Source organism: Podarcis pityusensis (genome assembly GCF_964106645.2).
Source record: "Podarcis pityusensis genome assembly, chromosome: 11".
In the NCBI taxonomy this organism is placed as follows: Eukaryota; Metazoa; Chordata; class Lepidosauria; order Squamata; family Lacertidae; genus Podarcis; species Podarcis pityusensis.
The window spans coordinates 48,756,859-48,771,238 of record NC_138036.1 but is presented as its reverse complement, the minus strand read 5'-3'; the positions used below and the strand labels follow the sequence as shown (position 1 = coordinate 48,771,238).

The 14,380-nt window shown below is 41.6% G+C and overlaps 1 protein-coding gene and 1 long non-coding RNA gene across 4 annotated transcripts in view; one reads left to right on the top strand and one right to left on the bottom strand.

Moving 5' to 3' along the window:
- Positions 1–14,380, bottom strand: part of GRAMD2B (GRAM domain containing 2B) — a 53,310-nt gene that overhangs the window by 18,761 nt on the left and 20,169 nt on the right. The window contains exons 1-2 of one of the 3 annotated variants that reach the window (XM_080972909.1): positions 11,194–11,606; positions 5,959–6,015 (exon numbers count right to left, since the gene is read on the bottom strand). The exons of 1 other annotated variant lie outside the window; for it this stretch is intronic. In XM_080972909.1, coding sequence (XP_080829035.1) covers positions 5,959–5,978 — 20 coding nt within the window. In that variant the 5' untranslated portion in view covers positions 5,979–6,015; positions 11,194–11,606. Of the gene's footprint in view, positions 1–5,958; positions 6,016–10,879; positions 11,153–11,193; positions 11,607–14,380 lie in introns of those variants that run through there. One more of the 3 variants, XM_080972907.1, reaches the window with a different exon arrangement.
- The window catches only part of LOC308458547, a 251,511-nt gene continuing 248,736 nt past the window's right edge, over positions 11,606–14,380 (top strand). Inside the window, exon 1 of the long non-coding RNA XR_013977544.1 lies at positions 11,606–13,601. This is a non-coding gene — a long non-coding RNA (uncharacterized lncRNA). The remainder of the gene's footprint in view (positions 13,602–14,380) is intronic.

The following is a 14,380-nucleotide window of genomic DNA, read 5'->3' as shown; positions in this document are numbered from 1 at the left end:
CCAATGGAAAAGATAGACATGTAACCCTTAATTTGTTATTCAAACCTGTGGTGCAAATCCCAGCAATTCTCACTGAAAAGAGACAAGAAAATTTGCATTTGCATCCTGTCCTTGATTCCATTAAGTCAAAACAGCTTGATTTAGACCTGGTTGACCTTCTCCACAAAGAGGCATGCTGTTTTTCACAGTGGAACCTAGCCGATAATGTGTAGATTGTAAAACATGCTGGATTAATCATGCAGAAAATCATGCAGAAGAGGAAGAGGACACACACCCCTCCACCCCCTGGTTTATGCACATGTATGCTGAAGGCTCTATAGCTCTTTGGAATCTCTTTTCTGCCTTTTGTACTATAAACTATAAACATGGCATTTAAATTGGTAAATAAAATAGGGGGTGTCCTTAAAAATACAAAAATAAGTTGGAAATCCATTCCTGAAACCCTGATAGCTCCAAGAATGCCCCTGCTTCATGAAATGTAATCTTCATCCAGCATTGGGGGTAAACAAAACAATCTAATGTTTTGTTTTTAAATATAACCCCTGTATAAATTAATCTTATTGCTCTGCATATGAGGTAACTTGCTCTTAACCTTCATTAAATACCTTGTAGGATAGGCACCTATTTGTTCAGCAGCTGTGTGTGTGAAGCTGCACATATTAACTCACAGATAACTATCATAATTTAAAATGATGACTGAATAATTAGCTCATCCAAGAATGGGAAGACATTTCTTCACTTACAGAGTAACATTAATGCCAGGATTACAAAAGCTTTTGAAACAGCAATCTATGTGAGCAATTAAAAAAAACAAACCCACAAAATTATCTAAACAGGAAGTGAAATTTATAACTCATACAAAATAATGAAGTATTTTGTAAAAAGAGGAAATTGATTCATCATGGGTAAATCTTGCTCTGGGATATAACTGTCAACTATTTCCAAAGACTTACATGCCACTGTTGACAGCCAATCTATAATGAAACACTAGCCTTTCATATCCTAATACAATATGTACGTTGCAGATATACTAGTTGGTGGAAACATGCCTACAATGAAGATGCGTTCACTAAAAGTTACCAGTTTTTTTAACCAAGGATATGAAATTAACAACTCACTAACTCTTTAATTTTAGAAAAGCATCAGGAACTATAAAATCTCTTTTATATTAAGACACCTCAAAAGCATACTAATAATCTGATGTGTGAATAAAAGGAGGACTATTCAAAAAAGGACATCCATATACATTTGCAGGAGGCAACAAACTACAAAGCTTTCTTCAAAGTTAAGATTTCAGTGAAATTTGCCCACAATCCAAAATTTATGGATTTTTAAAAATAGTTATCCAAACTATAATGAAGTAGCCTCATGGTTCAGGTAGCAAATGAGAAGACTGGCAGGCTGCATTCCCGTCCAACACAGATGGGGTTGCCTGTCACTGCCACCGTCACCATAGCTGGCTGCCTCCCCACTGGCTACTATAGCCACTGTCACCCACAAGGAAGTGCCATCACCAGCACTCTAACGGGGCTCTCCTGAACCACCACTCCTCACTCTGAGGAAGGCTTCCTTTCTCAGAGCAAAGCATTGTGGGGATAGTGACTGTAAAGATTCCTGGATCCACTTCTACATTGTGAGGGTGGCAAATCTTGGTTCAAATTTGAATTTCAAGATGCATTTGACACTGTCATGGGAAACTAGTGGTGGCAGATACCAATAATGCCTCACTCTGAGGAAGGACCCCATCCTCAGAGTGAGGCGTCCATTCATTCATTGAGGCCCTCCTCAAACCTCTTGCTTTCCCTCCTTTTTCTTAGGGCCGATCTAATGTAAAATCCATGGCACTGTCAGTGTATCATTTTGGGTTCCTAGTACAGACTTACAACACAAGCACCATGATTCAATCCAGTGTTAGAAACTCAGATATAAAAGCTAAACACTAAATGGCACCTTAAACCTAGGTTACGGTCACCACAATGGAATGTCTATGCGCCTGTTCCTGCCCACCTGATGGAAATTATTGGTTGTTGTTGTCGTTATTATTTGTATGACTTTATATTTTAAAGAACGAATCTCAAAGCCGTTTACAACACATTAAAACATCAAACAAAACAATTCAGAATAAAACAAATTCAAGCCTCAAGGAAAATATTTCAGATCCTTCTCTAAGTGACGTTTTGCTTTCCCCAGTCTCCAACCTGGCACTTAGAAATCTCTACACGGTCGCAACTGGACCTGTGCCAGTTACAAAATGAGCCTGGCACCTGGCAAATTTCTAATACTGATCCAATCCCATTCAATATTATAAATCTTGAAAGAAAAGTTTCTCTTGTGATTCTTAAATTATATTTTCCACATTTCTGGTATTATACCATGGCTCACAATAGGTCTGACTATATCCCTTTTCAGGCATTCAGACTGAAAAGTGCAAAGGGGCCAGTGGGAATTTATGCGGGGAGTCCCACCCCTTTGATGTTGCTGTATCAGCTGGGCTCATTCCCCAACCAATACGTGATCAGTGTTAGTCTTCAGGGAGCTGTCTTACTTGCATATAGGGCTTTCAACATGGGGATGGGAACCCCAACTGTCAGTGATATTTTTGTTTATGCTGCTTGACTGTTACATTGGTCTCTGTAGTATACATGTTCAAATTTCTACTGAAATTTATTTTTGTTTCGCCTCTGTAACTCAACTGGTACTGTAGATGAACAAGAATTTGTTTGTTTGCAAGATGGAATACAGAAAGTGACCCTTTTATTTGTGTGACAATGTCAGAGCCAAATTCAGTATCCATTATACAAGCTGATCCTTTGAAACATGCACAACAATTTAGCATGCCCTCTCTCTGTAGGAAAGGAGAAGATGAAACAACCTGAAGGAAACACATAACAATTTAAGAGATTGGTTTTGTGGAGGTGGTTTCAGGAATTAAGTGGGCAGCTGCTCATTAGATGCACAGTGCATTAACTACATTATAGACACATAGTAATTAAGCAGCAGGAGTACCTCTTAATTCTTGACCTGGGAAGGCACTATTCATGCATTTACTCATGTGTACTCCTGGCCCCACTTGCAACCTTTGCATGTTGAGCATGGAGATCTGAAAACCTTTGCACAAGCATCTGCTTGTGAATAGGGACTCCAGGTGAGTGACATACCCAGTTGCTTCCATGGATGCCCTCTAGGCAAACAGTTGATTTCATGAAAGATTCCGTTCAGACCTTTGCACTCAGCATGCAAAACTGGGGAGAAGCAACAGCGTTACAATGCATGTGCAAGGCTATAATCACAACTCCACACCACCTGCTGCACACAAAAGTCCTACATGTAAGTAAATGCATGACTAGGGCTATATGTGCATCCAAATGCAGATATAAATAAACAACTCATTTAAAAGAACACAAATCAAACTAACAGTGCAATCCTGTGTGTGTTTATTCAGAAGTAAGTTCCATTATGTTTAGGATTGCAGCATAATAGTTCATGTTTGTTGGGATTCTCCAGACTGAATGGATCAAGGCAGTAGGCAATCTGCTTGAGTGATATATGCAAATACAAACAAAAACAACACCTCAACAAAATTTTTGAAACCAGAGACTCACCAAAAAATGTCAGAGCCAGTGTGGCATAGCAGTTATAGAGTCTGTCTAGGACCTTGGAGATCAGGGTTCAAATCCTCACTTGGATGCGAGGCTCACTTGGGTGACCTTGGGCTAGTCACTAACTCTCAGCGTAACCTACCTCACAGGGTTGCTGTGGGAATTAAATAAGGAGAGGTGAACTCTGTATGCCACCTTGACCTCCTTGGAGAAAAATGTGGGATATAACTGCAACAAACAAGATACAGTGGTACCTTGGTTTGAGAACAGTCCTGTTTACGAATGATTCGGTTTATGAACTCCGCAAAACTGGAAGTACGTGTCCTGCTTTGCAAACCTTACCTCGGTCTAAGAATGGAATCCGAACAGTAGAAGGGCACCAGTGGCGGGAGGCCTCTTTAGGGAAAGCGCGCCTCAGTTTAAGAACAGTTTCAGTTTAAAAACGGACTTCCGGAATGGATTAAGTTCGTAAACTGAGGTACTACTGTACTGGTTTCTGTGTAAAACCACCATACCAGACAGACACTAAAACAACAACTTTTCTGTCTCGAAACAATGAAGTGCGCCTCTTAACATATAATTAGCAAAAGCTGAGAAGTGTGCCTGTGAGTAATGGGTCAATGGAATCCCATCTGCTCAGCTGACTAATGTGTTCCCATGATCTGCAGGAAATAAAGCTCTGATATTCACTGCAGTGCTCTCACATCAGCTCCTGTGACCTGAATGCTAAGGTGTCCTACTCCAGGGATGTGTAATCTGTGGCCCTCCAGATGTTCTCACAATTCCTTGTCATTGTCCATGCTGACTAGGGCTGATGGAAGTCGGAGTCCAGAACCACTGGGAAGACCCCAGGTTCCCCCCCGTACCTGCTGACTGTTCTAGCAAGAATGGCAGACCAAAATGAGCACAGGCATCAGATCCAATCATGCAGGCAGATGTTGGAGCTCCAAATAAAATACAATGCTCATATGACCTGATTATTTTTAACATAGAAATTATTTAATATAGGCAACGTATCACTATAGATATTTATGGAATATTTACAGTAAACACTGATATAGCAATGCAGTCAAGTGATTTAACAGAATTCGAGTGAATGGTTTAAAGAAATTCTAACAAGGACCCTTATGTGTGGAACCATTAACCCCATGAGCTGAGTTTCCACTTGCTGTTGTTTGACTTTATAAATGGAATTTCTGTGTGTATCTGTGGTGGGGTTGTTTTTTCAAAGTTGTTTACTTTTGCTCATATGACAAGAACAGAGCCTGATTCAAAACACTGTTAGTAGGATAGCAGACTGCATAAACAGCAGAATTTTCCTGCTTCAAATGTTGCTGGACACACGGGGCGGGGGGAAGAGGTTGGCAAGCACTCTTAAGATCATTTGTGCATAAACCAATCTACACGCTACTAGGTTCGTGGAAATATTTGAGATGCAAATATGTATCCTAGCTACTCTCATGTCTTCCTCTCCCTGTTGTTGTTGTTTCCCTTCCCCAACTTCTATCTTTTTCACCATCAACTTTTAAAGTCCTTGACACAGTGACTTCATATGTTACTTGTTAAATTTCCATGTATATTAACAGCACCTGATACATAATAACATGAACATGGGGAGTTTTTGTTTGATTTATATGCCAAATTAATTGTGATGTTTCTGTCCTGGTCTTTTTGAGTGGTAGTGGTTTAGTTTCTATATTGGAAAGAGGACTAGCTCAAATACCAAATATATTATTAACTTATTTCAGTAAGAGTGTCTTCTATAGTGACAAATATTCAGCAAAGGACTGTCTGTGGCCTTTTCATGTGCCTTGTAAGTGGTGCCCCTAAATTTAGATCAATATTCAAAACTCCTATTGTTCTAGGCGCATTTTGCAATAGGGAATTTCACTAGTGCAAGCAGTTTCTGAGCTTTGAGCGAAGTACTGTGCCTAAGATTTCAGATTAAAACTGCGGAGTGGAAGGAAAGGAGGACCCTTTTCTGCTTACCCACTTCCAGCTACTTTCCAAAGACCGGAGAAGAGACCCTCTTAAGAATATTAGGGAGGGGGGCAGGGGAAGGACCAGACCATGTGAAAAATGAACATAACATTTTAGCTGCAGTTCATTCATTTTCAGCTTTGTATTCTTCTTATTAAAAAAGCGCACCCAAACATTCTGTTGTTGTGCCCATAACCTCGTGATCCTTAAAATATTGCAGGACCACAGTTTGCGTCAATCACAGACAGCATGTTTAATGGCCAGGGATGATGGGATTTGTGATTCAACTATGTCTGGTGTGCCACAGGTTCCCTAACTCTGATCTAGATTAGGTTAGAAATTTGCATGATAAAAATAAGTAAACAGCCTGAGCACAAACCTCTGATTATGGGGATGCATCCAGTTACTTTCACATCTAGGGCACAATGATTCCTGACTGCAAGAATGACAAGTTAAAAGGTGTAAGAGACAATGTAGACTATTTACACTGGATATTTCACATTAGATATAATTTGCCTGCTAATTTTGCCATCTGTTCATTTTGGAAAATTTACTTTCAATTTTTATCAAGTATTTTTCAGTTTCTTAGAGCAGGTGTAGTCAATGTGGTGCCCTCCATTTGCTGCTGGACTGCCACCTCTGATCATTCACCATGTTTTCTGGGGCTGATGAAAGCTGGAGTCCAATAGCACGTGGGTGGCATCAAGTTGGCTACTCATGTACATGTTGTCTAACAGTGCAATCCTGTGTGCACCTACTTAGAAGTTAAGCCTCACTGAATTCAGTAGGATTTCCTCAAAGTTAGGGATCAGGGAGAAATTCAAATCAGTTCACGTTTAAAGCCGAATATATCAAATTCCCACTTTCCAAAGCAATACAAGAACTAAAACATAGCCATCTTTCAAAATTTGCACTTATCTAAATTTTGCAATCCAGTTCTCCATTCCCTCCATGCAATATTAGGAGAAATTGTGCACAGAAATGAATATATTAGTGAAAATAACATATATTTGGAGAAATTGATGGCAAAAATGTGTACATTAGTCAAAACTGCATACAAAAATGTGTTTATTAGGATAAATTCACACTAAAAACACGAAGAATTTGCATGAGGAGTTTAAAAAAGAAAGTTCGCAAATTGCTGCAGAAATATACAGAACTGAATTTAAGGTTCGAAAAATGATAAACTGAAATTGACAGATCCTTCCATCGTTATTCTCAGCTAACTGTGCCTAGGATTGCAGCCTAAGTGGGCCATCACTACAGAATGTGCCAAGCGCTGATCAAACTACAAATTGACAGCAGCATGTTTAATATTATTATTATTATTTGCTCCAAGGCGACATAAAAGCTTAGTTGTGTATGTAGTTCTCCGCACAACCTGCCAGGAAAAATATAGGAGGAACACAGCCTGCAAGTAAACACCTGCCACTTTAGATGACACCTGGAATTAAACTGGTGATCTCTAGTGTGAGGCATGATTTGCTGTATTTAGAGTTTAAACGCCTACCTCTCCCCACCTGAGGCTGTAACCTCATCTGGACTGAACACAGAGGTGGAAGCCTAACATGACTGACCATATGTTACAACAACAACAACAGCAGCAGCAGCAGCAGCAGCAGGGCAAGCCACTAAATTTACAAGAAGCTTTGAAGTTCTTCACATTCGCAGAGAGAAACTGACCTTCAAGTGACAGGTTTTTTTACACGGTTAAGTTTCTTGAGACAAATATGTTAGGCATTCATACTCTTTAAGAGCTTTTTTCAGACAAATGGAAGTCTTCTACCTGACAGGTTTTATCCGGATAGAGGAGGAAATGACAAGAGCTAGATAAAAGAAGATAAAAGGCAGAGCAGTAAGCTATGAACCTTCTGGCTCTTTCACCATCACCACTAATCTAGTGCATGCTTGAACAACAGAGTAAACAGGGGACAGAAATTGACAGATGTGATCCTCTACCAAACTCCATTTTGAAGTTATCTTCTTAGAAAACCTGGAAGTGCTGATGCCCCACTTGATGTCTAGAAAGGTATAGGGATGCACCATTTGGCCCCATCTACATCCAAGGACCCTATATCTCCCCGCCCTGCAAGGATCTTTCTACCACGTCTCCCTTTGTAAGAAGGGCAATTGGTCTCCAGATCTACACTGCTTCACTTATTCTGGCTGCCTATCAAGATCCACTAATGTTCAGGGCTTGAATTACAGGGGAGCTAGAGATGGATGGGCCCTCTTACATTTTGTGGTTGCTCCTTTATAGGATGCTTATAGCCTGTGTTCGCATAGGGCATTCATGCATATGCGAGCTACTGTTTCCATCTGCGCATGCATTTGTGCACCTTCTTCTACACACAAGCTCTTTAAATTTCGTGTCTCCGAAATCTATCTCAGTGGCTCCCATCTAGTGCTTGATGAGATATATTTGTGCTGTGAGTATTAGAATCTTAATACACTGGCACTACTAAGCCCATCAACTGACCCCGGTGCAAATAATAATAATAATAATAATAATAATAATAATAATAGAATACCCCACCCATCTGGCTTTGTTTCCCCGGCCACTCTGGGCAGCTTCCAGCAAACTATAAAAACATAATAAAACATTAAACATTACAGGGCTGCCTTCAGATGTCTTCTAAAAGTTGTGTAGTTCTTTATCCCTTTGACATCTGATGGGAGTGCATTACACAAGGTGGGTGCCACTGTCGAGAAGGTCCTCTGCCTGGTTCCCTATAACTTCACTTCTTGCGGTGAGGGAACTGCCAGAAGACCTTTGGAGGTGGACCTCAGTGTTCGGGCTGAATGATGGGGGTGGAGCCCCCCCCCAATAATCAATTATATGGATTATTTCACCATTTCAATTTGTGTGTGTGTGTGTGTGTGTGTGTGTACAGGATATTTGTGTGTGTGTGTGTGTGTGTGTGTGTGTACAGGATACAAACACTGACCTATTAATTTGAACTACCTCCATTAAAAGAAATAACACATGGTAGTTCTTTGGAAAACACAATCCAAGATCCTGCTGCAAACAGCACTGGGTGCAGTGGGGGTGTTTTGCCCCATTGTCCCTGCATCAGTAGCTGGTCTCTCCCCCTGAATTACTCTTTAGCACTCTTGCAGGATGCCCACCACAACATCACAAGCAATACTCAAAGGCTCTCTCAAGGCAGGTTTCTACCAGTCCCTCAAATCCTATCCTGAAGGTTGCCAGACAAGTGTTTGACTTAAGCCTTGCAGACTAAGGTGCCAACCACGAGTTGTACCAAAGAGACTTTTCCTTGGGTTGCCTGGCAAATGGAATGGAAGTGTGCAAGTCTATTTTATTTGCCTCTTCTAGATACAAGCCTCTGCTGCCAGACAATGTGTTTGGGGCTATCTAAAACAAGAGCACACATACAGCATAGAAACTGTGTGTGTCTTTTTAAACAAAATTAAATGTAGAAACTGTTAAGCTGTTTTTAATGGCAGAACTTAGCCAGGAAAGGGCGAATTTATCAAATGCCTCTACTGAACATGCCAAGTAGAGGAGTAGCAACCAAAGCAGAAGGCAGATTCCAGACAATCCTGAATCCCAGCCAGTGCCATATCTCAAATTAAGCTCTGTCGATGATTTAGAAAATTACATCTTACAACTGGGTAGAAATCCTACGGAGAATGCAAGATTTAATTCATAACTTAATTATAGCTGAATTAGCCATTGACATGAACGTCAACTATCTAGGACATGTCTACACACGTATTTCCTTCACTGTCAGTTTTAAATCAGTGTCCAAATAAACGAGGCATCCTGTTGCATCAATTCAAGCTGCCATACTACCTACCTACCCAGAGCTTTGTATAGTTTAGCTTTCTTACGCTGTGTTCACCTATATGTCCGAATATAAAACAAATCCCTACGATGCCACCCAACCCAATCCAAGCCTCAGTTCTCTATGTGAGAAACAGACCAAGGAACAGCACGTTTGTGTCTATTTATTACTAAGTGTTAAGTGGCGACTGGCAAACGTGTGAGATGGATCATAAATCAAGCCACAGTCTGAATGCTTATCACCTGGTAAATATGTACAGTGCTTATGATGGAGCCAATTTGCAATGAACTATCCAGTGAAAAGTTACTGATTTATGTACATAACATGTGGCAACAGACTGAACCAAACTTAGCATAATGGACTTTTACACGCCATCCCACTACAAGCTTGGAGCACCACTGTTGCAGTCATCAAACCACCTAAACCATCTTGCTGCAGCCTCTTTGGGGGAGAGCATCACATCCCATTTCATTGCTGTGACAAATCAAAACCACTCTGTACTAACCAATTTGGGCAACCTTTTGAACTACACAAATAGCCAGACAGGGCTGTGGCCCCCAAACGAGTTAAATATAAACATGAACAAAAATTGCCACGACAACCAATTCCCACAAACACTGGCAAAACCAGCATGAGAGCGCTGTGGCTTAGTTCTGAGAAGTTACTTCTGTACAAAGAACACAAACGTCAAGTCAGACAAGTGGCAGAGTAGTCCGCAGAAAACTTGTCTGAGGATTGGAATGCTTTTGCAGAACATCTGAAGAGCCATTAGAATAGCACAAAAATGTGAGCAGCATTTGAAATATCAGCAACAGTAGAGACGCATTAAGGCTAATAACTCAGGATGTATGTGTGTGTGTGTGTGTGTACAAATACACACATAGAAGGAGTGTTAAAATACACAGCATTAAAGGATAATCATAGACAGGGTTGCCATATTTCAAACAGTGAAAATCCGGACAGAAAAGTTGGCAAATTGTTGAGCTTTTGGCGGGGGGGGGGGGGCTTTCTTAGTTTTGCCCTTTTTCCTTTTTGGGGGGTGGGGGGCAGAGTTGTTGAGCTGTTTTTAGTTAAGTTTTGCGCAAAGTTGTTGCAAAATCGCAAAAAAAGAGAGCTACCTAAAATACACCACCATGCAGGGGGGGTTGTTTTAATGGTCGACCATGATTCATCAAAGCTATTGCTAATGGCAAAGTATTTGCATATGGGTTTGTTTTTTTAAAGAACTTTTCCATAAAGCCCCCCCCCAGGTTTCTCTCCCCCCCCCCCCCAAAAAAGAAAGCGCACATCCCCTTGTGACAGGGTGGCCATGTGTCCTCCCCCCCGAATGTCCCCCCGACCCCCCACATGTCCCCCTTTTTCCCCCCAGGGGTCCAACTTGGAGAGACTTATTTTGAGCGGCCGTCCGAAGCGTCCTCTGGGAAAAGATGGCCAGCCTGGCGACGGGAACAGGTGGCTGCAGCTACGTGGTGGTGAGGAAAGGCTACTTACTGGGTCAAGGCAGCTTTTTCCTTTTTAGCGGCGGCCCCGTCGTGCTGGAGGTCAGTCATGAGGAGGAGCACCATTCGGAAAGGGGAAGCCGAACTCCCGTTTCCCCCTTTTCCCCTCACCGCCAACCCACTCCTGGCGGGGGCTAGAAACTTTCGCCCTCTTCCCCTCCTCCCTGCTTCCTGTCACCTCACGGCGCTCCGCATCCTCCGAGGAAGAAAAGAAAGAAGGAGAGAAAGAGAGAGAGAGAGGAGGAGGAGGAGAAGTTTCGCAGCCCCGCCCCCCCACCGCCCCGCGCGCGCCTCAGCCTCGCTAACCTGAGCGAGTTTCGACCGGTCTCCGTTCGCCACCGAGGAGGAGAAAGGGAGGGAAAGCCCCGGCGAAGGCCCGTCCCATTCTCAACCCGCAGAGCGAGTCCCGGCGAGGCTGGAGGGAAGGAGGAGGAGGAGGAGGAAGAAGAAAGGAAACCGGCCCGACGAGCTCCTCTGAGAGGGAGCCGGTGGCCCAAAACGTGCCCGGGAAGAGCGCGGTAGCGCGGGGCATGTCGGGTATTCCCCGCGCGAGAACATTCCAGAAGGCGGCGGTTTGCGGGGGGGCGAGCTGTTCCCGTTGGCTGAGGAAAGGCCTCGTGAGGGGAAAGGCCTTCGTTAGTATTTTCCCGCCTTTTTTTTTTTTTTGAGGAGGGGGATGGCGCTCTTGAGGGGGAAAGCAAAGAAAAATACCCAACAATTTATTGGGGTGGGTCTAAAAATAAATAAATAAAAGCTCGAAAGCTTTCAGGGGTTTCCTAGAAAGAAACTAAAGCACAGCCGTTTTGGGGGTTTCCAGAAAAAAACAACAACTCAACCATGTTGGGTGGTCTTCCCAAAAAGAAAAAAAAACCCTCAACAACTTTTGGGGTGTCCTGGTTTTTACTTTTTGAAATCCGGCAACCCTAGCTGCTTATTTCGTTCCGTTTAGGGTTGCCGTTTTTCAAAAAGTAAAGTTCCAGACACCTGCAAAGTTTCGTTTTTTAAGGGTGCCAACAAAGTTGATGAGCCTTTTTTTTTTTTAAAGGAAAGCACCACCAAAATTGGGTACAAACCCAAACCTCCCGCCAAAATTGTGATTTTCAACTTCCAGGTTTCCCCCCCTGACACCATGTTTACACATGAAAACCAGGAATTGCCTGACATGTGGGAAGCCTAGTTCCATTTCTGGATTGCTTCCGGTGAAACACCTCAAAGCACTTCCACAATATAAGCATGGGGACATACCCGCCAGTTGCCCCAGCCACTCTGGACAGCTCCCAACATAATTAATAATACAATAAAACATTTAAAGCAACCTCCCCATACAGGGCTGCCTTCAGATGGCATGGAGGTGGGATAACTCCAAACCCTCCAACATTTCTCAGAAGAAATTAGGGATTTTTGGAATTTTAATTTGGACAAAGTTGGGAAGTATTACTAAAGAAACTTGCTTGTTGTCCAAAATTAATGTTACTGAATATTTCGGATGATGCCAATGCAGATACATTGTCAAAAGAATATATATGATATTGGCAGCACAAAGAGTAATTGCGACTCAGTGGAAAACAGCCCAAAATCTTGCGCTGGATGCTTGATAGCACTCACTCTGGGATATAGCCATAGCAGAGAAAATCACCCGTTATTTGAGATTTCAATAAGACACTTTTTATACGATTGGGCATTCTTTTGTGACATATAAAGAGGAGCCGCCATTTTCAACCCAACCCTAATGGCAAATCTGAAGCTATACTTGATGATCTGATAACACCAATAGTCTTCACTTGGAGTTTGTTATTTTAACTCACATACAACTCATGCCTATTTTACAGTTTTTCATCTTTGGATATTCATTTGTTGTTATCTGTTGATTTAAAAAGCCTTTATCAACAAAAAACAAAACCCTTTACCAAAACCCACAAACAGACAGGCATTTAAAAACATGGTATGTCATGGGAAGATGTTCCAAAATGTAGGCTCAGTTTCTCCATTCTACAGAGTGGACCTTTTTATAAGATGCTATCTTCAGGAGACCGTCTCCTGCGGAGTAGAGTAACCCCTTGGATATATAAGGCGTAAGATGATCTTTTAGATAACCTTGTCCAAAGCTGTATAGGGCTTTGTATACCACCAGCACCTTGAACTTAGCTAAACTGGTAGACAGTGCTCACATCCAACTTGGCTTGAATGACACAATGTCAACAGATGCATGTGTATTGATGCTGCTCTCAGGCTAAGTGTCATTAGCCTGGTTTCATTATAAGTCCATTTCTCCCCTGCCCATGCATTTTGCCTCTCTAACAGCTGCTAGAAAACCAAACGCTTTTTAAACAGGTGAATTTCTCCTTTTTAAAATATCTATGCCAGAAAAAGCTTGTCTCACTAACTGCTTGTGCACCAGGGGGCTGTTAAGAGCCCTATCAGAAATCAAAATAGGGGCCCTTGTGTCTTTTCTTAAGGAATCCACAAGGTTGCATTTTCTGATCCCCAACCCCACTCCACTCCTTGATGAATGTCATATCTGATCATGCTACTGTTTCCTGGATTACATTACCTTCAGTTGCTTCAATAACACCAGGTTGCATAGCTTCCACAACACCAGTTTGAGGATGCTTGAGGAATTCATATATTGCAAATTGAACTGACCCAGCCCCCAACCTCCTCAGCTAATATATGAACTGAAAAATAGTTCTCCATCAGACTTTTCCTGAATACAGGTGACTCTCGACTTATGCTGGGGTTATGTTCTGGGCATAGTGCCTAAAGCCAAAACCAGGTATTGTCATAACACATTGGGTTCAATGGCAGGTGGGATTGCTAAAGTTTTTTTTCCTTTTTGATTTTCTTCCCTTTTTTTGCCAAGCCTGTAAAGCTGAATGTGCACAAGTTAAATGCGCTTAAGTTGCGGGTTACTTCTACTGCAATAGTTCTTTGCCCAAAACATTATGAAAACAACTTTTAAAATGCTTATTTTGGGATAAAATATATTCTGAAATATGTAAAAACTTGTTTGGAAAGTCATATTTGATACATAAGTAAATACAAATTATTGTTAATATTTTATTTATTAAAATATTTATAGACCACTATTTCATAAAAAGTGTCTTACGACAAGAATACTTAAAACCACATTGTAAAACCATATTAAAAAGTTAAAAACAGACATTGATTAACCATTGTGGAGAGATTTATTCTTTATTGCCTGGATAAGCTTGGCGGAATAGAAAAGTTTTCAGCAGGTGTTTAAAAGCTAAAGCAATTTAAAAATTTGCAGACGAATGTGGGGATAGAATGGAATGGACTTATGGCTGAACACATGTGAAAGTGTGAGTAACGATGACAAAATTATGCTCCGCAACGTGTCCATTGAATGAGACGTGCTCCCAGGAAGGTGACTATAGGACTGCAGCCTTAGACACTGTGATTGTATTAATCTTGGGTAAAACCTGGCAAATCATTTTAATCTTGAGATTGTGCCAGCAGCGACAAATAGGAA